The 23,910-nt window shown below is 41.4% G+C and overlaps 1 protein-coding gene across 5 annotated transcripts in view; it reads right to left on the bottom strand.

Moving 5' to 3' along the window:
* Positions 1–23,910, bottom strand: part of NR5A2 (nuclear receptor subfamily 5 group A member 2) — a 325,502-nt gene that overhangs the window by 189,729 nt on the left and 111,863 nt on the right. For all 5 annotated transcript variants that reach the window (XM_085601455.1, XM_085601457.1, XM_085601456.1 and 2 more), the window contains 2 exons: positions 21,180–21,321; positions 12,220–12,866 (listed from right to left, as the gene is read on the bottom strand). In XM_085601455.1, the coding sequence (XP_085457581.1) occupies positions 12,220–12,866; positions 21,180–21,321 (789 nt within the window). The remainder of the gene's footprint in view (positions 1–12,219; positions 12,867–21,179; positions 21,322–23,910) is intronic.

The raw sequence follows: 23,910 nt of genomic DNA, 5'->3' as shown, positions 1-23,910 counted from the left end.
AAAATTGAAACTGAAATATTGACAGGTAAGTGAGTGTACATTTTCTATACCTATGTACCTGGGAGGCATATATATCTTCAAGGTACATAGAATGTGGAGTAAGGAATAGTAAATCTATACTTCCCTATATGCACTTACTTTTCAATGTTTTGTCCCTCAATAGATTTTCCATGATATTCTTGTAGGTTGGTATTCCGGGGGTTCGATATTTAGTAGTACAACCCTTTAGCTGGTAAAGCAATGCAAGAATCCCCTCTTTCATGTAAGTCACTCTGCTTTTGTGAAAACTCCGAATCAGAGTAGGCGAGGGAATAATATGAGGAGTGTAAACGAGGCAGGAGAAAAGTGAAGACATGACATAACACCCAGAATGCAGGACGCTTTGACTGCTATTGTGTCAGATCGAATGGTGCGCTGCTATTGGTTCAGTGTCAATAATTTGCTTTTATTGGTACCGGAACAATTGTTTGCTGGCAGTGGTATACATGCATTGGTTTACTGCCATTGGAATGGGTGCAATGTTCCAGTGCCACTGGGCCTGGTCCAATGATTCACTATTATTGTGACTGGTGCAATGTTTTGCTGGCATTGGGATGGGTACCACGGTTCGCTGCCATTGGAACATGTTCAGTGGTTCCTACCATTGGGAAAGATACAAGTGCTTAGTAACATTGTGATAGAGCCAATGGTGTGTGGCCGCTAGGGAGAGGTGCAACTGTTTGCTGAATCAGAGCTTACATAGAATATAATCGAACCTAGAATTAATAAAACTGCCACTCATGGTGAATGCTTTTTACTTGTGGAAACAACACAGAAATTATTAAGACACAAGGTCCCCGAGATGTTTCCACCCATACATTTATACAAAAATGCTTATTCTGCTTTGAAGAGAATAATTGGACTGGAGCAACGTGGAGAATGTACTGAAGAAAAACCTGGGGCATATTTACAAGCCCCTTTCGCCACCACTTTTTGGACGTTGTGGTAGCAACACGGGCTTGGTCTTATTTACAAGGCAGCATAAAGCCACTTAACTACTCTACTTAGTGAAAGGGGTGGAAAATGGGTGTTGCGGTGGGCATTCCATTGCAAATTCCATTACAACTCCCATTGATTTTGATGCTGCCCAATATTTACTAGGGTGACCTAAATATGGGGCTGCACCAAAATTAAGACCAGGGACAACCTGGTCTTAACAGGGTGCAACAAGGAGGAATGCATTATTTCTTCTCGTTTTAGCTGTTTTTATGTGTGTGCAGCACATATGAAAACACCAAAATGCCTTGCATGACTGTTTATTATGTGCAGGAAGGTATCCCTTCCTGCACATAAACAATCATTTTAAAAATGACGAGTTGCAACGTCTAGGTGTACTGCACAAAGCAGCACACATAAAAGTAATAAATCGCCATTTAAGGTTGTTTATGTAGAGGAAGGGACACCTTCCTGCACATAAACAATCATTCCCCACAATGCAGGCACCCTTGCACTATGGTGCAAGGGTGCCTGCGTTGGCACTAGGCATCTAAATTTAGTGCCAGCACACGGGGAAACCCAGTGCTGCACTGTATTGTTGTAAATACTGTGCAGCCCTGCATTTCATAAGTGGAGGAGCACGGCGTTAGGCCAAGAAGGCTAACGCCACGCTCGATCACTTCCTTGTACATATACCCCCTGGTGGCTTCTCTGTAGTCGTCCTGCTAGCGAGCACTCTGTGTGAGCTCCCCTTTTATTGAATTGCCTTGTGATCTCGTTTAATTAGCACTTCATAGCCTTGATGAGGCACCGCAGCACTGTTGGTGGAAAGGTAGCACACTACTCTGTAAGTTTTGGACCATGAGTGAGATCTCACTGGGATGAATATGGACTCTGATTCTCCCCCCTAGTCTGAATAAATGGCACTGCAGGCACCTCCCTACCAGATAGCATTATATGTGGTCACATGGACCTTGGCTGCCAGTGTGATACCTCAGAGGAATAAAGTCTCCAGTCTGAAGGTCTTTCTAGGATATGAAAGAATCAGTTTTTCATACTGAAGAGCCTGACAGGATGAATACCACTGAAATGACAGGCTATTCAGTCTACAATTGCTATACAGTATTTTAATTAATCTTAATATCACAACATGAACTTGTTTATATAGAACTTTACCCTCATGTGCACAGTTTCTAAGCACTGTAAATAACAGGTGTTACTATTAACCATTGTAAGCGAGCACAGTATCAATAGACCCAAAATTATGTAAAATAAAACTTACGTGGGTACCCCTCTAAAAGATTTAAATCCCATTAATGAATGTATTTCAAAGCCCACGTACTAAGAGGTCACATTACAAAATTACCAGGCAAAGGGGTATGTCTAATGAATATGAATTAGAAAGGTAGCTCTTTTTAACCCCCTGTAATTGGCAGCCAACCCAGGGATGACAGCATGCAAGGAACAGCAGACTACCAAGGGCCATATTATGCATATGGGGGACTTTCCCTGTTTGTGCCACAGCACACCTTTTAAAAGAGGAGTGGGGCGTCAACAGAGACAGTGTGCCCTATTAGAAAGAATGAACTTGGGGAGGTGCATTTAAGTGAAATAAGCAGGGGCTGCTTCAAAGCTGTTCTGTGTTTCACAGTGTAGGTGGTATTCTGCCTGCACTTTGAAGAGGGGAGGGAGATTCCCTTGCAGAGAGGTGCAGTGGGTGAACCCTTTTCCCCCCTCCTGTGGTCTGCCTTTAGGAGGTGCACTACAAGCGTGCCACCTTTTTCTGCACACTTTCAGAGCACCTCCTAAGGGCATATTTGCCACTGTGCCCGCATTCATAAAACAGCGCAAGTGACAATGCAAAGTGATTCCATCATTTGCATGGGGCCACACCCCCATCCCTATGAGGGAGACCTCTGATGATAGCGTTGGTGTCACATATGCTCCGGTGCTATCAGTATTGCCGAAATGCCGCATTGGCGTCTGCGGTTCCTTCTGTAATGTCATTTTGCCCCTGGGGCCCACAAAGTGGGCGCACATGCCAGTTACGCCCCCAGGGCACAATGTATAATATAGCCCCAGTTTGTTATTTTAAAAAACGAGTCCATGCTCCTTAATGGAAATGGTGCTGCTTTAAAAAAAAATATGGTAAAACATTGTGGGCATCATCCTGCCCCCGAAACTGCTGACATGATTCACGAGGGGAAGTTGTCCCAAGTGGACACCTTTGCAAATCAGTTACCACTTCTGTACCTCCTTTGAGGTGCCAATGACTGACCAATGGTTTGCAACTGAGGCACCAGGCCATTGATACATACCATAAAGAAGGATAGCGTGGCCTTTTCATGCACCATCTTCATTGTCATTCACTAAGGGAGTTTGAACTGATTTGAAAGTCGATCATGTTTTTCTGACTCACAAAATGGGATGAATATTAAATACAGACCAAAAAGTCATTTTATGGTTTCAAACACTGTGAATTGCATGGGTCGCAACAGGCAATTTTTTTTCAACATCTGACCTGTAGAGCAATTTACAGGTGGTAGCTGTCAATCACGGCCAGTGTGACTCAGCTGGTCATCCTTCCGGCTTGTTATTATTAATAAAAACCTTCTATGTAAAACACTTTGGCAAAAGCATAATTTACATAACATATCACGAGCCTGTTTCTTTTTATTCTGGCATTATTGAGTGAGGCACGCGCAGGAGTGCACGCTGAGAGCTGTCGGCTCCGAGACGTCCTCGTCCGCAGGACCCCCCGAGACGGCAGTGTTGTCGGTAGCGGCCTTTTGTGTTTTCCTTCCCTCTGTGAGACGCCTAATTGAACGAGGGCTGCAGGAGGCTCCTTTCATCACGGCTCTGCTCTACACTTCCTGCTTTGATAAGGGGACTGGCAACATCAGAGCCACTGCAGGCCCTGGCTGCTCACTTAAGCTGCACTTTCAAAATCTCTTCCCTAGACACTGTAAGAAATGGAACACATTCAAAATAAATGATTACGTTTCTCGGAGAGCAACAGATAAAAACAAAAGGGGGCTTTTTTATGAGAGCCCTGCGTCACTTTTGCACGAAGTAAAGTGGGACATGCATGATGCAGGGCTCTAAATCAGATTTATCAAGCCACGCAAAGCCACCTTGCATGCCTTGGAGTGACCTCATGAATCACTCAGAGCAAATCGCTGCGTCACATTACTCTGCGCCCGGGAGGCATTCCAAGACGTTGTGGTGGAGTTTCACATGCAACAGCCATGGAATTTGATGCTGCCCCAGATTTACAAAATCATGCAAACCTGGGGAAGCACCAAATCCATATGCCTCCCAAGGTGAGGCGTAACGAGGAGAAATATTTCTCCTTGTATTTTCCTCTTTCTATGTGTGCTGCAGCAGCACACATGGAAAGAGGAAGCACCTCTTCGGATTGTTTATGTTGAGGAAGGTGCCCCTTTCTGCACAAAAACAATCCTGCATGCAACGGGGGCACCCTTGCACCATGTTGCAAAGGTGCCTAATTGGTGCTAGGCTGCCGAAACTGTGCCAGTTCAGGGAGAAAGGACAGGAATGCACCATATTGTATAAATATGGTGCCTTCCTGTCCTTTCACTTTGGTGTAGAGCAGCGCAGTGAGGTGCCTTGCTGTTGCTGCCTTTGCCAAAATCCCATAAATGAGGCCCAAAGAATCCAGAAATGTGATGTTCCCCCTCCCTCTCTTGCTTCCCTTCATTCGCTTTTGTTTCTCTTTTTATTTTGCATTAATCTTCTTTCTGTTCATTTTTGTTCTCCACTTTATTTTTTTTTCATATCCCCCTTTTTCTCTTTCTATGTCTCTCTTTCTCATTTTCTCTTTGTATTTCTGTCTTTTTTATTCTCCCTCTCCCACTTTCGTTCTTTCATTTTTCTTTCTCTCAATCCTTTTTTTTTACTTCCCTTCTCCTTTTCTCTCTCCTTCTTTCTTTCTGCTTCTATCTTTTTCTCTTTTTCGCTCTTTATCTTTCTCCCTCACCTCCCAGTTTCTTTACTTGCTGCAGCGCTCACTGCGGTACTATGAGCTGTCATTTTAGGTTGCCAGTATAGCTGAGTAGGCTAATGCGAATGCTCCTGGGGTTTGCGAGTAGTAGGTTGATGATCACTTTTAACGCCTGATATGTCGACTGTGCCCATTATACACTACATTTTGAAAACAGTCAATTTGCTTGAATAGGGTAATAGGTCATCCTGAAACCCCTAAACTGTGGGGCAAGCTCCTAAATACAAGGTCGTTGTATACTGCAGAAGCAAGTACTCAACCTACAATCATGTCAGCAGACAGTGGAAGCAGGTGCTCTGTGCACAGAGGGGTCCGCAAACTGGCACAGAGAGTGGATAGAGTGTGGCGTCGATGACTCTCAGCAGACAAACCTATCGATGGATTGTGGCAGGAAGATCTTTATGTGTGAGACATCAATGGTTGTCGGTCAAGTGCGCTGCATACGGTATTTAGACAGAATATAGGAAACAGAACTATCATGGACCAAAATATCGAGTCAAGAATATCGAGGACACAAATTTTGTGAAGGTAAGTTACTGTGGGTAAGCAAAGTTATACTATATATATAACTCCACATATATGTACCTTGAGGATAAATATATATGGATTCAAAGTGCATTGATGTGGAGTTAAGAATAGTAAATCTATTCTCGCCTATTTGCACTTACCGTCTCAAGATATTGGTCCTCGATATTTTTGACACAATACTTCTGTTTCCAATATTCTGTCAGTGATCCCTGTATACAGCCAATCAAAACACTGTCAGCAGTCACTCGATCAAAAGAGTTCAAGAGCGTCAGCATGAGCTCTCTGTATTCAAACATATTGATGGACTGTGTCAGTAAGAGCTCTATATGCAATGGCATCAATGGGCTGTCTGCAACAAGCACTCCATCTACACTCAAAACACCATTAGCAAGCACTCTATCTACGAACAAAAGACTGTCAGCAAGCTCTCCATCTACAAAGGAATCAGCAGACTGTCAGCAACAAGCACTCCATCTACAATCAAAACACCATTAGAAAGCACGCTATCTACGAACAAAAGACCGTCAGCAAGCTCTCGATCTACAAAGGAATCAGCAGACTGTCAGCAACAAGCACTCCATCTACACTCAAAACACCATTAGCAAGCACTCTATCTACGAACAAAAGACTGTCAGCAAGCTCTCGATCTACAAAGGAATCAGCAGACTGTCAGCAACAAGCACTCCATCTACACTCAAAACACTATCAGCAAGCACTCTATCTAGGAACAAAAGACTGTCAGCAAGCTCTCGATCTACAAAGGAATCAGCAGACTGTCAGCAACAAGCACTCCATCTACACTCAAAACACCATTAGCAAGCACTCTATCTACGAACAAAAGACTGTCAGCAAGCTCTCGATCTACAAAGGAATCAGCAGACTGTCTGCAACAAGCACTCCATCTACACTCAAAACACCATTAGGAAGCACGCTATCTACGAACAAAAGACTGTCAGCAAGCTCTCGATCTACAAAGGAATCAGCAGACTGTCTGCAACTAGCACCCCATCTACACTCAAAACACCATTAGCAAGCACTCTATCTACGAACAAAAGACTGTCAGCAAGCTCTCGATCTACAAAGGAATCAGCAGACTGTCTGCAACAAGCACTCCATCTACACTCAAAACACCATTAGCAAGCACTCTATCTATGAACAAAAGACTGTCAGCAAGCTCTCGATCTACAAAGGAATCAGCAGACTGTCAGCAACAAGCACTCCATCTACACTCAAAACACCATTAGCAAGCACTCTATCTACGAACAAAAGACTGTCAGCAAGCTCTCAATCTACAAAGGAATCAGCAGACTGTCAGCAACAAGCACTCCATCTACAATCAAAACACCATTAGCATGCACTCTATCTACGAACAAAAGACTGTCAGCAAGCTCTGGATCTACAAAGGCATCACCAGACTGTCAGCACCAAGCACTCCATCTACAATCAAAACAGCATTAGCAAGCACTCTATCTACGAACAAAAGACTGTCAGCAAGCTCTCGATTTACAAAGGAATCAACAGACTGTCAGCAACAAGCACTCCATCTACAGTCAAAACACCATCAGCAAGCACTCTATCTACAAAAAAGGTTCTGTCAGCAAGCAGTATATCTACAATCAAAACACCACCAGCAAGCACTCTATCTGCAAAGAAAAGAATACAAGCAAAAGATTGCCAGCAAACACTCTCTCTACAAAAATATCAGTAGGCTGTTAGCAAGCACTCTATCTACAATCAGAATGCCATTAGCAAGCATTCTATCTACAAAGTCTGTCAGCAAGCTCTCTATCTACAAAGGCATCAACAGACTGTCAACAACAAGCACTCTATCTACAATCAAAACACCATCAGCAAGCACTCTATTTACAAACTAAAGACTCTGTCAGCAAGCATATCTACAATAAAAACACCATCAGCAAGCACTCTTTATACAAAAAAAAGACTGTCGGTAAGCACTCAATCTACAATCAAAACACAATCCGCAAACACTCTAGGTCCAAAAAAAGACTCTCAGCAAGCACTCTATCTACAAAAAAAACGCAATCGGTAAGCACTCTATCTTCAAATAAGACGCTGTCAGCAAGGATTCTATCAACAACCAAACCCTTACCGTCAGGCAATCTATGAACATAGGCACCAGAAGACTGTGTCAGCAAGTGCGCTCTATATGAAAAAACACATCGGTAGAGGGGCAGCAAGCGCTCTCTATGGAAAACACATGATTGGACAGTGGGAGCAAGTGCTCTATTTACAAAGGCATCTATAGATTGACAGCAAGTGGTGTATATATAAACACATCTCTATGCTGTGTCAGCAAGTGTTCTATGTACAAATAAATCTGTGGACCGTGGCAGGAAGTGTTCAACACACAACACATCTATAGGCGGGTAGCAAGTGCTCTATTTACAAAGGCGTCTATAGATTGACAGCAAGTGGTGTATATATAAACATATCTCTATGCTGTGTCCGCAAGTGTTTTATGTACAAATACATCTGTGGACTGTGGCAGCAAGTGTGCAATATACAACACATCTATAGGCGGTAAGCAAGTGCTTTATTTGCAAACACATCAATAGAATGTTTCAGCATGTGCTTATATGTACAACGCATCTACAGACTGACAGCAAGTGCTTTGCATATAAATAAATATATAGACTGTGGCCGCAGGTGTTCTATATACAGAATCATCTATGGTCTGTGGCATTAAGTACTGTAAATACGAATGCATGTATAGACTATGGCAGCAAGTGCTCCATATACATACTTATCTATGGGTTATGGGCCCAAGCATTCTATATCCAAAGCCATCTATGGACTGTGGCAGCATGCACCCTATATACGAACACATGTATAGACTGTGGCAGCAAGTGCTCTATTTGCAACACATGTAGACTCTGTCAGGAGGCGCTTTATACACAAACACATCTATGAACTGTGGTAACAAGAGCTCTTTATACATGTTCATCTATAGAATGTGTTAGGAAGTGCACTATATAGAAACACATACATAGATTGAGACAGCAAACACTCTATATAAAAACAGATGCATAGACTGATACAGCAATTGCTCTATATACAAGCAGATGCATAGACTGAGACAGCAAGCACTCTATATACATGCTCATCTATAGAATAACTCAGGAAATGCACTATATAGAAATGCATACATAGACTGAGACAGCAAGCACTCTACATACAAACAGATGTACACACTGAAGCAGAAGCGCTCTATATACATACTGATGTATGGAATGTGCTAGGAAATTCACTATATACAAACGCATATATAGACCAAGACAGCAAGCACTCCATATAAAAACAGAGGCATATACTGAGACAGCAACCACTCTTATTGATGCTTATCTATAGAATGTGTCAGAAAATGCACTATATAAAAACACATACATAGACTGAGACAGTAAGTGCTCTATATACAAACAGATACATAGACTGAGACAGCAAGCACTCTGTATACAAACAGATGCACAGACTGAGACAGCAGTGCTCTATATACAAACAGATGCATAGACTGAGACAGCAAGCGCTCTATATACAAACAGATGTATAGACTGAGACAGCAAGACCTCTATATACAAACAGATGCATAGAGTCAGACAGCAAGCGCTCTATTTACAAACACATACATCGACTGAGACAGCAAGCACCCTATATACAAAGAGATGCATAGACTGAGACAGCAAGCGCTCTATGTTGATGCTCATATATAGAACTTCTCAGAAAATGCTATATATAGAAACACATACATAGACTGAGACAGCACGCGCTCTATGTTGATGCTCATATATAGAATTTCTCAGAAAATGCAATATATAGAAACACATACATAGACTGAAACAGAACACGCTCTATATTCAAAGAAATTCATAGATTGAGACAGAAAGAAGTCTATATACAAACAGATGTATAGACTAAGACAGAAAGCACTCTATATAAAAACAGATGCATAGAATTAAACAGCATGCACTCTACATACATGCTCATCTATAGAATGTGTCCGAAAAGTTTCGAAATCCAAACACAATACATAGACTGACAGCAAGCGCTCTGTGTACAAACACATGTATGGACTTTGGCAGCAAGTGCCCTACAAACAAACACATGGACAGAGTGTAGCAGTAACAGCTGCATTTACAAAACTATCAATATCAGATTAGTAACGCTTGGTGAGGCTGACCTACATCTGTCTCAACTGGGTGAATACTAAAATAGTTGCGTGCACCTATGAGTAATATGTGAGCAATATGGTGTTCCCAAAATCACATTTATTTTCTTTTCATTTCTCGTCTCTATCACTTCTTTTTATATTTGGCCATTACCTTGAATACGTTTTACCTTCTTCAAGAGTTCTGCATCTAAGGACGTATAATATAACCTTTCAACCTCCTTTTTCGAAGACTGGGTGCTGCCTTTTCAATTTTCATATGTTTATCGTTCCAATCTATCAAATTTACAATTTTTCTCTCATCAAAATATTTTCAATTTCTTTTATGAATCATTGGATTTTCATCCATTGGATTTTCATTTTCTTCTTTTAATTTTTATGCTGCATTTGGAAATGTGTCCCTTTTCTGCATTGTCTTTACCTTTGTGAGAGAGGCCTCTTAATTCCTCATCGACTGTCTTCCTTTAATCGGTTCTTACCTTATTAGAGTGAATCATAGCACAACAACGTATTTTGTATTTTTATCCTTTCCTTGCCTATTGTTCCCCCTCCTTGGCTGCCATAAGAGGTTTCCTGGCCCAGTAGATGGCCTACACTTCCTGTCTTGCATTCGAGACGGATGATTTGTTTACATTTTTGCAAGACTCCATCCAGATAAAGGCGCTCTCCTGCTGTAATGTGCTGGTTATTGATATTCTTCTTTCTCTGGACAGTCACCTCAGCTGCCTCGAAGTTCCCCTGCTCCCATGGCAAATAAAGCCAGGCATCCTGCATTATCGATAGCTACGCCGCTGCGTGCTACTGAGATCACTACAGGAAGTGGGAATGCAGTCTGCCTGATTCTAGCATGGCGCCGATCTCCAAGTTCCTCACCATCATACAGGTTGCCAGGCAACCAAACAATCAACAAAAAGTGTTTGCCGGTTTTACGGGAACTGTGATTAGTTGTCACCGGCACTGTGCCACGTGGCGAAGGGAACACAACAGCATATCATAGTACAAAGGCACTTGCTTCTTCAAATGGTACCGCTTGCGGAAGTACAGGTCTCTGCTGCATATTCAGTACCAGACAAGAATAGCATAAGTCTGTCTCAAGAGTAGCTGAACGACTTCGTAGAACAGACTGCTGCTACTGCTTTACAGCCTGACTCCATGATGGTAGCCAAGTGCCATGAGCTGTACCCCGAGATTACTGAAGAAGAGGAGGATGAACTGGCTTCTGAACCACTATGAGATTGGTGCGGCGCTTGTAGCGTTCTGAGGCGGTGTTGACCCTCAGATATATGCTGCGGTCTCCAATACTGGAGAAAACCCCAGACTGACGCTCGATTCAGCCATTACACAGCTTTGGAAACTTATGTCCTGCCGATTCACGAGGTCATCAGCAATGTCCTGATCAAGGACTGCAGTGAGGTAAACTGGGCAGGATTTCCCATTAATTCCCATCGTATTGTTATCCCTTGGAAGGATTTGGAGCGGACTTCCTACGAAGAGTTAGAGCCATCTCTCTTGCGGATGGCATGGCAGGATGTCCCACCATGGCTTCAGAGAAATCCCCGTCCTTTGATCCAGTGGCAGGAAAGACAAAGACCGGCAAATTAGTTTACCTCTCTCCATTCATTTGTTTCTTGTCCCTCTTGAATATTAAGGTCATGGAAATTCCGAATGGTAAAATCGCTTGTAGCTTTGGAGCCCTGTAACCCAGTCTCTGCCAAGCTTTTTCTTTGCCAAGGTGGACCATGCAATACTTCCCCCATCCAAAACTTGTCTTCCCTTTCCCTCAAGCTACCCTCCCAGTCCCCTTCCCTTCTGCTCCACAGTGTGCCCCATTCTGCAGTCCCCCCGCTCTTAGTAGTATTAAATGGAATAGGGAATACCATGTAGGATTCCGCATTGTATTCTGTGGAAACACAGTCATTCCCCAGTCCGAGAGGTCTAGCTCGTAGTAGGCATAATTCCATGCGGAGATACTGGACAGTAATGATAATTCCTTCCACTGGTGATGTCCTGATGGGGTTCTACCTAGCTCGGAATCAGGGCTTAAGACATTCGGTGCTAACGTTAGGAACTATTGGGTGACACTCATCTACAAGACACACAGCAATGCTTAGCAAAGAACTGGATAACATAAATATTTAACGTTAAAAAAATGAATCACAGTTTGCAATGGATTTTAGTGCATGACATATCGACCCTTGAAAACCTATAGACATATAGAGCTGTGTATTTTGGATAACACAAAAGTGTGAACAAGCGCATTTTTAGAACTGAACCACAGGAATTTTGACCGTGTTCATCTGTGACTTGTAAGCCTAAGGTGTGTTCTTTAAAATGACATTAAAACAAAAGTCTACTAGTGACTTCTACTGGCCATGTAATTATTGCTTCATTCCTATTGCTTACTTCTGTATGTCTATGTCTATTTTGTTAGGTCCCCCATGTATTGTACGTAAGGTTTTTATTTTGGAAACAATCAATAAAAAAAGCATAAGTGATAGAAGGGGCTTACCTTAAGTTCTCTGAAGAAGATGCTACTCCTTGCCCACTCCACAATGGAAAACAGTGTCTGGTCAGCCATTTTGCACATGAGGCCAAAAGTATTGAGCTTTTCGTGTTTACTTCGGTTGGCTTGCTCTTGCTGCAAGTAGGTAAGAATTTTCGCCTGGACTTGAGGCTCATCTGGCTCACACTTTAAAAGTTCCAGGATCAGGTGCGAGGTGCTCGCGGGAGAGTTAGTCTGATAGGTATCCATGTAGGAGTAGCCCATTATTGACTCGGGGGAGCTAGTGTATGGATCGGGGTATTCAGACTTGATGGCCCGGCTTGGGAAGTGTCCGTAGGGCTGATAGCCTTGTAGACTACCATGTGGGGGCATTGTCATGCTGATGGGCGAGGTCACAAATGGGCTTCGGTCATAGTCTGTTGGGGGCAAGGCAGGATGGTTGAGAGGTAGGCCCTTGGAGGCAGAGTGGATGTTCTGAATGGCCGACGATATTGTGAGGTCAGTGGGCATGGCCTGAATCACCTGAGTCATGGCTTCCAATTTGAGTCCATTGGCTCGGATGAGCGCTTTCTTTTGTTGCTTCAGCGCACGGTCCCTTTTATACATTGGTCCAAATTTGTTTCGGCCCCCACGCATCCGGTCTGCCCTCACCGCTAGAGAGAATAAGAAGAAAGTGTGATATTCATTAGTGTGCTGCAGTATCTACAGTAGGAGGGGGAAGAGGTTAAATATCACATTCTAGAAACAGGTCATCAGGGGTCTAATGAATGCTTACTGATTAATATTCGAAAATTACTAGCCGCCCATGAAGATATTTAATCTTTATATGGTGTTCTACTAAAAAAAAGTGTTAAGTAGCTATAAACTAAACAAAATATAAATCCCTAGTTTAATTAACAGGCATACATTGCATGCCTTCCTTGAAGTGCTCCAGTTGTTGGTTTGGGCAATTAGGGTCGTTGTTTTTAAGCATAAATCATAATTATCTATTCTTCGTCCCTTTGCTTACCATTTTTTTATTTATCTTCTTTTTTACCAAAGACTTACATTTTGATACTTTTTTCTAACCATCTATATTGCAGTGTGAACCTGTTTTAATACCTAAATATCACATTTCAATCAAAAAGTCAATCGTTTTTCCAGCCGTTTGACATTCTTGCAGCTTCAGCTACGAATATAATAAAGAATTGAAACAATCCAGCATCGCAGCTGACTTGGGTTTTAAGGGTCACCTTAAAGCTTGTTGCTCAAGCATCTACATAAAGCGCGAGCTAATGATTTACTCAAAGCCCACCGCAGCCAATGGCAGAGAAGCAAAAAAACAAGATGGCTCATAAGTGACGCTTAGAAGTTGCAAGATGGTCTCCTCTGCTAAAGGTTGTCCTATTTTAACTTTGAAATTGATTTCTTATTATGTATTCAGAATCGCAAAAGAAATACCCTATAAGGCCTGGGTAATTACAAGTCTTACTTTTAAAGAAAGTGTGAACTGAGTCTGAGATAATGAGGAATAGAGACAGAGAAGCGAAAAAAATAGATAGAGAGAGGAAAATTGGGAAATAGATTGGATTGGATTAATAGAGGAGAGACAGAGAGACATAGGGGAGGATTGATAGCGAACGTGGATCTATGAAAGAGTGAGAATGAAATGCTGAGAAAATACAAAGTGACAGAAAAATAAGGAGAAAGTGAACGAGAGATTACGAAATGGAAAGAGAGACAAACAGACAACTAAAGACAAACAGAGATATAATGGTGGTACACATTCATAAATGACCAGACAAACAGCTGAAATGACAGCTGAACAGAAACAATTTTTATTTTTAGTGCCCTTCGGCGACAGCCTTTGAAGAAACCTAAAACATAGCAAAAGTTTGAAATGTGATTTAAGACAAAATCTCTTTGGAGATGTCTTACCACATTTTGACTCTGAAGGCACACAGCATGTTAGTATTTATAGCTGATCCACCTCTGTGCAGCAGCCATTTTGGAATGGGCCCCAGAGTGCTGCTTTTTTTCTCCCTGCCAACTACCTGGATGACTCCTATCCTGCCTAATGAACTATACACCAGAGTGGGACAAATATAACGTCCTGTTATAAGAATCTAGCATACGTTTTTCTCTCTTTCTCCCAAAATAGCCTTCTGGAAGAAGCTGACATTTCTACATTTCTCCACTGATATCAATGAATTAATTTTGCGAAACGTTTGTAAAATTAGTCCTATTACATGTAATGTAAGTGGCTGCAAGTGGCTGTTTTCTCGCATGGAAACTGACCGTGAATCCATACCTCACTTACAAAAGTAACATGAAATTCATGCGAGAGAATAGATATGTAAAAAAATCGCTGCTAAAAAAATAATATTACAAAAAATAAGCAAAATTTTATACTCAGTAACTATGCAAGACTACACTTGCATAATACAAATTTCACAGAGGCCTATGAAACACACAACAAGCTTTAAGTACTAAATTACCACGGTCTGGTCGAGCATGGGTATTTATCTGTTTCACATCTGCATTTCTTTCAATATGTATCCCCCCCAAGAGGAATCCAGAGCAATAATTATTGGTCTTACATCATCAACTTGATTTATAATTTGCCTGAATAATGGCAAGTCAGCGCATCACTCGCCATAAAGCGCTCACTGAAAATGTATACTTAATTGTGTTTCGCAGGTGTAAAAATAATGAATTTCATCCTGATGTGCCGACACACGTGTAATATTTACTAATTCAGAATGTAATACCTGTTGTTGTGCATCTCTTTGTGTGTGCGTTTGGGCGGCACGCATTTGGCACGGAAGAAAAATGTGTGCCATTCACGCCGTCATTACAGAAAGCAGTATCTTTAGGGCCATAGGTATAAAATTGTAACGCAGAGCACCACAGAATCACCTTGCTGCGCTGCGTTACAGGGAAAGGGCAGGAAAGCACTGCATTTAACATAATACGGCACATACCTGCCTTTCCCCAGCGCTAGCGCACAATGTGCTGCCTAGCGCCAATGCAGGCACTCTTGCATCAAGGTGCATGGATGTCTGCGTTGTTAGCAGGACCGTGCCCCTTCCTGCACAAAAACAATCTCCTGAGGCATTTTCCTCTTTCTATGTGTGCAGTTGAATGCAGCACACATGGAAAGAGGAAAAAGACTGAGGATAAATACACATATTTCTCCTTGTTTTGCCTCTAATGGCTATGCTAGCAGTGTTGGCACATTTTCAAGACTACCACTTATGTTAAATCTAGAAATGCAGCAAAATCCATGGGTTTTGCATGGGAACACCCATGCACCACCCGTGGAACACCTCCCCGGGGCAAAGAAACGCAATGCCGTGATTTGCGCAGTGTTGCGTTACTCTGGATTTATCAAGCCACTCAGGGCCATGCAAGGTGTCCTTGCATGGCTTGATAAATCACATCTTAAGGGTTGTGTCACTTTTGCACCCCGCTGCGTGGTGCAAAAGCTATGCAATCCTTTAATAAATATTAACTTTATTTTTTTGTGCCAGATGGCAAAATCGCTTTTCAGAAAGAGGTTTATACAAAGAACCCATTTTGTGTGTTTGAGCATCTGCTGAGTCTGAGGGCATACCATTGTTTAAAGGAAGATGCAAACTTTGAAAACAAGAGAAGGTGGAAATAAATCAAAGGTGTCCCCTTGGTTAAATTGTGAGATTCTTTCTCCCCTGATAATTTACTGTGCCATGTCAATCCAAGCAAATTTTTTAAAATCAGTCCACACTGTTTTACATTGAACGCCTTCTGGTCTGTATGTGGTATGGAAAAAGGATTATTTTAAATGAACAGGTTTATGTCAGTTCATCAAATTTAACACTCTTATGTGCTGGCCTTCCACATACGCAGAAGCTGGGAACTGGTGGAATGCCACAAACATGACTCTAAGCAGCCAGGCAATGGGTTGGGGAGAAAGGCATTTTACTTGGATTCTATGCAATATTGTGGAATTCTTTGAATGCACTTCTGGGCAGAAAACTCCAACTAAACTTACTTTGAGAATAGAATGGTTGGAAAGTGGAGGTCAGAAACTGGCTAGGAAGAGGGGCAATGGAATTGTGAAGGTCAGATGTATAATCCTATATATTTACAAGGTGCCTAAAACAGGAGAAGACATCTAGTTACCAAATCCTAAACTGCTGCTGTGCAAATGAGCAGAGATTTGGGGTTTGTTTCAAGAAAGGAGTAGTGTACATAACATAATATCTGTTCCTCTCAGCATCTTCAGCATGCTAAAGATAATTTAGATGGCTTGTTGAGTTAAATGCTCACCACTGGCATCGCCTGTGATCTTCAAATTATGAGTTGACTGAATCGTGAATGGCCAACTCATCGTGCCATTTTTCTGAAATCTATCAGTTGAGTGCTAGAAAATTGCATTCACAGTAGTAGCTTTTGTTAGAAGTGGTAGGTGTGAGGTACGAAATACTGTAGAACAAGTTGCACTCGTCACTGTTCTATTACGGATACCACTCTGATCCATTCTTCCATTTCCCAAGAGCGCGCGGAGCAGCCCATGTATCATGAAATGTACACAAAGACACATCAAGGGTAGGTCCAACTGAAAAGCATCTCTATTGTGTGGTTTAAAGGTATATTAATGGACTATTGTGAAGAAAATATCATGCCATCAAACTATTATGGAAATAATATGAGTAACAAAATTTTTTAGCTGTAAATATTGAAAAGTAGGTTTAGGTTTATTAAACTTAACTCCACATCTATGTACCTTGACGATAAATATATATTTTAATAGTGTGCGGACGTGGGAAAAGATCAGTAAATCAATACTTACCGATGTACATTTGCCTTCGTGATATGTTGGATGTCAATATTCAGGTCAGGATATTTTTGTTTGGCAGAGTTTTGTCCATAATAATATGACATACAAATTGCCAGACTCATTCTAACTCACTCAATGAAAGTGAGGCTTCATTGAGAATTTGTTCAAGGCGCACGGGGCGTGAAAGCCGTGGGTGACCGTGGGTTTAGATTTTAGAAGGGGGCTCTCCTTTAGGAATTCAAGGCTTGGTGCAATGCACAGAGTGTAGGGGGGTATGGCGCGTTTGTCCCTGAAAACCAGCTCTATGCCAGATTTTCAGCATAACCACTAATTATGTAAAGGAGTCATAGTTACATTTTTGTATGTAAGTATCTCCCTTGTGAATATACAGAAAATATGGTATGGGAGCGGGCTTCATAAGATCTGACAAAGTGGCATATAACCTGGAGATATCATAAGTAAGGTGTGGATCCTGAATATCGAATACAAAATATCGTGGGACACAAATATTGAGGGCAAAATATTGAGGGACAAAATATTGAAAGGTAAATATATATTTAGTCTAAATCTAACTCCACATCTATACACCTTAGATGCTAGGATGCTTGTTTCCAGTCCATGGAGGGCCTGGCCTGGCAGTTCGGGCTGGACTGTTCCCATGAGGCACAGGGTCAAGACTGATTTGCATATGGCTGGGTCCAAACTGGGGTGGCGTAGTGGGCAAAAGAACGATGGATTTAACCCAGATCTTTTGACTGGGGGAGAATGTTTGCATTGTCAGCATTCCGCACATCTTTTTGTTTGCTGTTAAGAATAGTAATTCCATACTTCCCAATATGCACTTACCCATCGACATTTTGTCCCTCGATATTTTGGCTACAATATTGGTGTGCCCCTATATTCTTGGACTCGATATTCCAAAGTACAATCGGTCAAAAATTATACTTGGAATAATATTGAGGGTACAATGAGGTACAATAGCAAAGTAGGGACTCTGAGTCTTTTTTCAGATGGCTACCTGAAAAGGGTATGATATATATAAGCCAATGATGGGCATTCAGTGTGACAAGTTTTTTCACTGTTGATATGCACCCTTTGATATATATTGCTGCTGTTCAGACTGTTTAGAATTTGACATATAAGTTGCAAACCTCTATATAAAGTTTTTTATTTTTTCAAAAAATTGATCTGACTTCATGGACCCAGGTTGCACTTCCCTAATAGTGCCTCAATATTCATTAGTACAATCTCTCCTTCAGGACTGTTGTTGGGACACAGTTGATGTGGTTGAGGTGGGACAGGACAGAAGAGAAGCTCAACCTCATCATGTTTCTAGAACTAGGTTTGCCAACTCACCAAAAAGTAAATTCACTCAGGTTTCATGCTATCCAAAAGAAAAATGTGTCAGAAAAACGATGTATTTACAATTGGGGTCAGCGGAGATTATCAGCATATTCTCCGGCCATGCTGAAAAAAGATGACTATCAATTGATGTCTTGTGGTGGACCCATTCCAAATCTACTTTAAACCCTCTTCGCCCATTCATGAGATTAAAATGAGGGTAAACATGTTTTCCATGCAATAGGCCCATGTGTATGCAGTGGCGTAACATTGGCCCCCACAGCCCTGCAGTGCGGGGGCCCCAAGCTCCAGGGGGCTCCATCGGCACAGTACTCTGGCCAAGAGCTCCTGATTAAGTCTGCAGGGATACCCTTCCCGTGCGTTGCAGGGGGGTGCTTTAAGTTTTGTTACACCAGTGTAAGTGTAGAATTATATTAGGGCACAAGCAGCACACAGTTTGATGAATTGCCCTCCTCATGCTCTCCAGCAGGCATGCCCATCTCCTCAGAAGTCCCATGGACTGATGCTTTCTCCCTCGGATGTTCCTTCAGTGTTTTGCTATTCTCCTAAAATACTGCATCTGGTCCCTCTGAGGGACAGTGGCTGTCATTCAACACTTTGCTATTCTCAATGAAGAGGTAGTGGTCTGCTTCCCCCTGCAAGCCTCCATCTGCATTTACAAGGATTCACAAAGAAAATCCAGACTCTCGAGTTTTAATGAGGCAGGATTTCTGTGCATCGTTGCAAATGTCCTCCTTGAGGTGCGTTGCGTTAGTACACGTGCCACAAAGCAAGAAAATTGGTCACGGTGAAAACTGGCTAGGTCCTGTGCGATTGTGTGCCGGGCACATAATTCTGCTGGACAAACTCGGCCACACAGGGACTTTATCAAATGAGAAGGGACTTTGAGGGAAAATTAAAGCCCTGCAAAAAGGATGCAATAATTACATTTTAGCAACACACCCATCAATAACCCTACATCCCACCCCCAACAATATCCCTGAGCGATCTAGTGGTCTTGTTTCTCTGTTTTGTATTTTTATTTTATTTTTAGTAGTTTAACACTGTTATGTCTCTTATGAAATCTACCAAATTATGTCAACGATACAAAAATCATTCCCCAAATATAATACAATAGTTTATTCCCTGCCATATATGGTGAACCGTCCCACCTTTTGCAAACAATTAAAGGCCTGGCTATTTCCAGATCAAGGGTCTCTGTCATAGGTCGGCTGCCTAGTCAGTTGCTATTAATTAAGTCTGTTCACTGCCAGGACACCATCATGGAGCTGCACACTATACAAATAAAATGAATAAAAATATTAAATATTTAACGTTTTTACCTCAAGATACTGGTGTAAGCGGAAGCTCTGACAATTTAGATTTTCACAAAGAAACACTTTTTTTTGTTTTTGTTTTTAGATTAGATGACCCCAAGGTTAAATTCATTAGAAATCAACGTGCTCTACTGCAATAACTGAGGCATGTTGGACATACTCAACCCACAAGCAGGAGGAGTGAGAGGAAGATAAAGATTTTAGAGCGAACCTAGGTTCACCCTCACTAAATTATATAAAAGCGCAATAGAGTACCGGACTCTCACATAGCGGGCGTGCCGGGCATCCGGGTTCCAGGTGCCTAACCAGATTAATAGAAGCCTAAGGGTTTCCTTCAAAAGGATGAAGGCCCTGAACTCATCAAGGTACCACGCGTCATCGTTCGATAGACATTAGGCTCTATTCCTTTTTATTTTCTATGGTCTCTTGAAAGACCATATAGTAGGGTTTCCAAATAGCTCTACACCACTTTGGGAATGCTGTACTTTTCTTCTTAAACCATTGTGATCGGATACTTTTATTGTATTGGTTCCCTTGGGGAGATTCAAGGGTGCAGGTCTCAGAATGGAATAGGATGTTACATTAAACTTTAGTTCTAAAGTCTTCCTTTTTCAGTGCTGTGAAACAGCTGGAAAATCTACATGAGTAATTTACTCTTCATGTTTGCAAAGAGGTAACAGTGGGTGGGAAATGACAAATGCCAGCAGATAAGAATGAAACCGCCTACACAAGTTCTCAAAAGCATACATTCTTCGTTTTAGGTGATATTTTTAGTAGGTCCAAGTGAAATTTAAATTCTGCGGGTGTAATTTACATGATTTCGTGAATTTCACATTAAGCTTCTTTTGAGAAATTCCCAAAATGACGCTACAGCGCCACATTACGTCGTTCTAAGCAAAAGTTTACTCTGAAAACCTGCAAATGGCCAAAATGCGAGTGACTGTGGCTCATGCCAGCTGTATGTTTTCATACTATATTTTTAGCGTGGTATGCGCCCTCGCATCAAAATTGATGCAAAGAAACATTTTGCGCTAAAATGTGACGAGTCTACATTTTGCATATTTTTTGCATAATTTTACTGACATTTTGCGTAACTACACCAAAGAAAATGTTTGCAAATTTCGTACACACCTAGGGGCATATTATCAAGAAACGGCGTTAAAATTATCGCCACTTTAGCGGCAGAAAACTGCCGCTAAAGCAGCGATAATGGGCTTGATAATATGCCCTCGAGAATTCCCATAGAAGCCCATGTTCTGGTGGCAACATGGGCTTCTATTGGAATTCTCTGCGGCATATTATCAAGCCCATTATTGCCACTTTAGCTGCAGTTTTCTGCCACTAAAGCGGCGATAATTTTAACGCTGTGCTTGATAATCTGCCCCTTAATTTTTATATGGTTGTGGGGTTCTCTGAATTCCTTCAAAATTGTGTTGGCCAATATAGACACACCGAGGTTCGATCTTGAGCTCTTAAAGAAGCCTTACCTTCCAATTTCATGCCAACCGTCAGACATTTTTGAAACCGACAATAAGGACATCGTTTCCTTTGTGTTTTGTCAATTTGGCAGCTCTGGTTCTCTATGCAGGTGTACCTTTTGTTGTTCTGGACTGTTCTTTTGAAGAATCCCTGTAGGACAAATGGGAAAGTTAACAAGTGTTTCTAATCACAAAGAATTTACCATTTGAACTTTTATCTGACAAGACTCAGTTAAGTTTACCCTTGTTAAAAGACTGCAATAACAGTTAATAAAGAACAACATTTAGAAAACTATATTTAATTAATGAATTTTCTAAACTGTACTTCTACAAAATACATGGCTATCATACATTATCAATTCTAGGGTTAGAACAAGGCATGATGTAAAAATTAAGGTACTACCATTAAGAAATAAAAAATCCACGAATCCAAAATGTAGAGGGCCTCAAAACGGAAAAAAAAAAAAAAAAAAAATGAAGACAAAGAAATTTGTCCTGTTGTTTTTAAAGGACTGCTTAGTGGTAAATGAGCATAAAGGTTTGAAAATATGGTGAAAACTAGAGTTAGCAGTGGGCCTAGCGAAACAGGAAGGGTCAGTAAGAAGGCAAAGGGTATGTTTGGGGTTAGCACTCACACCTTATTTTCGACATCAAGGATTTCATGATTATGGGTTCTTCATTGTCGGTAAGATAAATAAAAATGACATTTTTTTGTGGATAGTAATTGTAAAGTTCTCTATTAGAACCTTCTTCAATTTCAAGTAGATCCATAAAAATGTCTTATAATCAAAAAAGAGGGGGGGGAGCTAGAAGAAGCAGTCATCCATTCTTCTTCCTAATTATGTATCACAAATCAAAAGGGAATGGATCACTTGTAACTGAAAATAGGGGTTCTTAAAACGTTGTTTGAACCATTAATACCTGAATAGGTATTATGAGAACCCTCAATCACGTATTTTAGGTGGTATTGGCGGTTTATCTTGATTCTCCGCCTTATTAATACGTGTCAGCATTATCATTGGGTCTCTTGTGTATCATGCTTCCTCCACCTGGAGGGAACCACTGATTCTCAGTAGTGATCAGAAATATTTGTGCAAAAAGGTGATATGGTGACGTTAAAAATGTCTTACTCACACTGCCCTCAAAAACAATATTTATTCTGTCAGGTGTATGAGGAGACTCTTAAAAAAATAAAAATAGTAGTGCAATAGGTCAGATAATGTAACCAAAGCACTTTTTTTGGTGTCCAAATCAAAAAAAGGTCGACATGTTTCTGCCCTTCTAGTGCCCCAGGAGGGGGTCGTTGGGCGTTCTTCAGGACCTAGTGGTTGTGAGAGCCGGTAATGCCCAGTTCTGAAAATAGGTTTATGATTGTCTTCATAAACATGAGGTCTAACAGTACCTCAAGGTTATTGTTACCTTGGAGCAGATCCGTATTGCGGCTGCTGCCTTGCCACCGTAAGCGCGTAGCCTCCTTTGTGGGCTAAGCACGACTTGTGCTGACGCTGGCTTGCAGGGCTCGTACTAAATGGACATCAATCAACATAAGCACATAGTTTATGCCATTAATATTTTTATTAAAAACTTATATTTAAAGGTATTTGAGAGGGTAAAATGTTGAAGTTAACCATAGCCAATAATTTGAGTGTCAGATACTACACAATATTAAGTGGTCTCTAGGCGAAAACCTCTTGTGGGCCATACCTATTTATTTATTGATGTTAGGAGTTTTATATAGCTCGAACAGGACCCTTTCAGGTGACAGGGCACTTTACAATAAGAAGAAACAGAGGAAATTAAAATACAAATTGTGGTAATGTACAAAAATGGTATAAGGCAAGAGCAACAATAATTGAAAATGTAAATGGTAAGGGAGGGGATGGGATGGGAACAAAAGGTCGGACATGATACTTGGTTGGGCTAAACTGACAAGCAAGACCCTATTGGGTGACAAAGCGCTATACAAAAAAGGCCAAAGGAGAATGTGAGACAAACGATGGCAATGTACAAAACATGTTGTAGAGCATGAAGACCAATCATCACAATAACTTACAAACATAAATGGTAAGAGTGGAGATCAGAACAAAAAGAACCACACATATTATTCGGTCACTCAAAGAACGATAGGTAACAGAATGGTGTGTATATGTTTGTGAGGTTTAGGAGAGAGAGTAGTGCTGGAACTTGAAGGAATGAGTAATGATGTCTGTACGGTCAACGTCAAAGACAGGCAGGAGCTGCTCCTTAGGTGACGGAGCTAAGAAATCATAGTGAGAGGAATTTGTTGGAAAGTAAACTTTTTACTTCATTCTTGAAGAGTAATGTAGATGGGTTTCTTTTGATGTCGGAAGGGAGAGGGTTCCAGATTTTGGGGGAAATTCTGGAGAAGGATCTGTTGCAGGTCTTCTTTTTCTTGAATTGTTGTGGCTTGAATTGTAAGGAGCTTGTGCTTCTGGAAGGTCTGTTTCCACCCTACAGTGTCCGATTCTGGGTCAGACAGGAGGGAGTATTGTGGTGCAACGCTTTATGGGTCATACATGCAATTTTAGGGTGGATCCTAGATTAAAACTATAGCCATTCCAGTGATTGGAGATCAGGGGTGATATAATCATTTTTTTTGATTCAGTGAGAAGCTTGGCTGCTGCATTTAGTGTAGCTTTGACAGTGCCATTGAGATTTTCGGTAGGCCCACCAGGGTTGCACTAATGTAATCTAATTTCCGTAATACAAGAGCTTGAAT

This window comes from Triturus cristatus, chromosome 4_2 (assembly GCF_964204655.1).
Source record: "Triturus cristatus chromosome 4_2, aTriCri1.1, whole genome shotgun sequence".
Lineage (NCBI taxonomy): Eukaryota > Metazoa > Chordata > Amphibia > Caudata > Salamandridae > Triturus > Triturus cristatus.
This window is presented reverse-complemented; position numbering and strand designations above follow the sequence as displayed.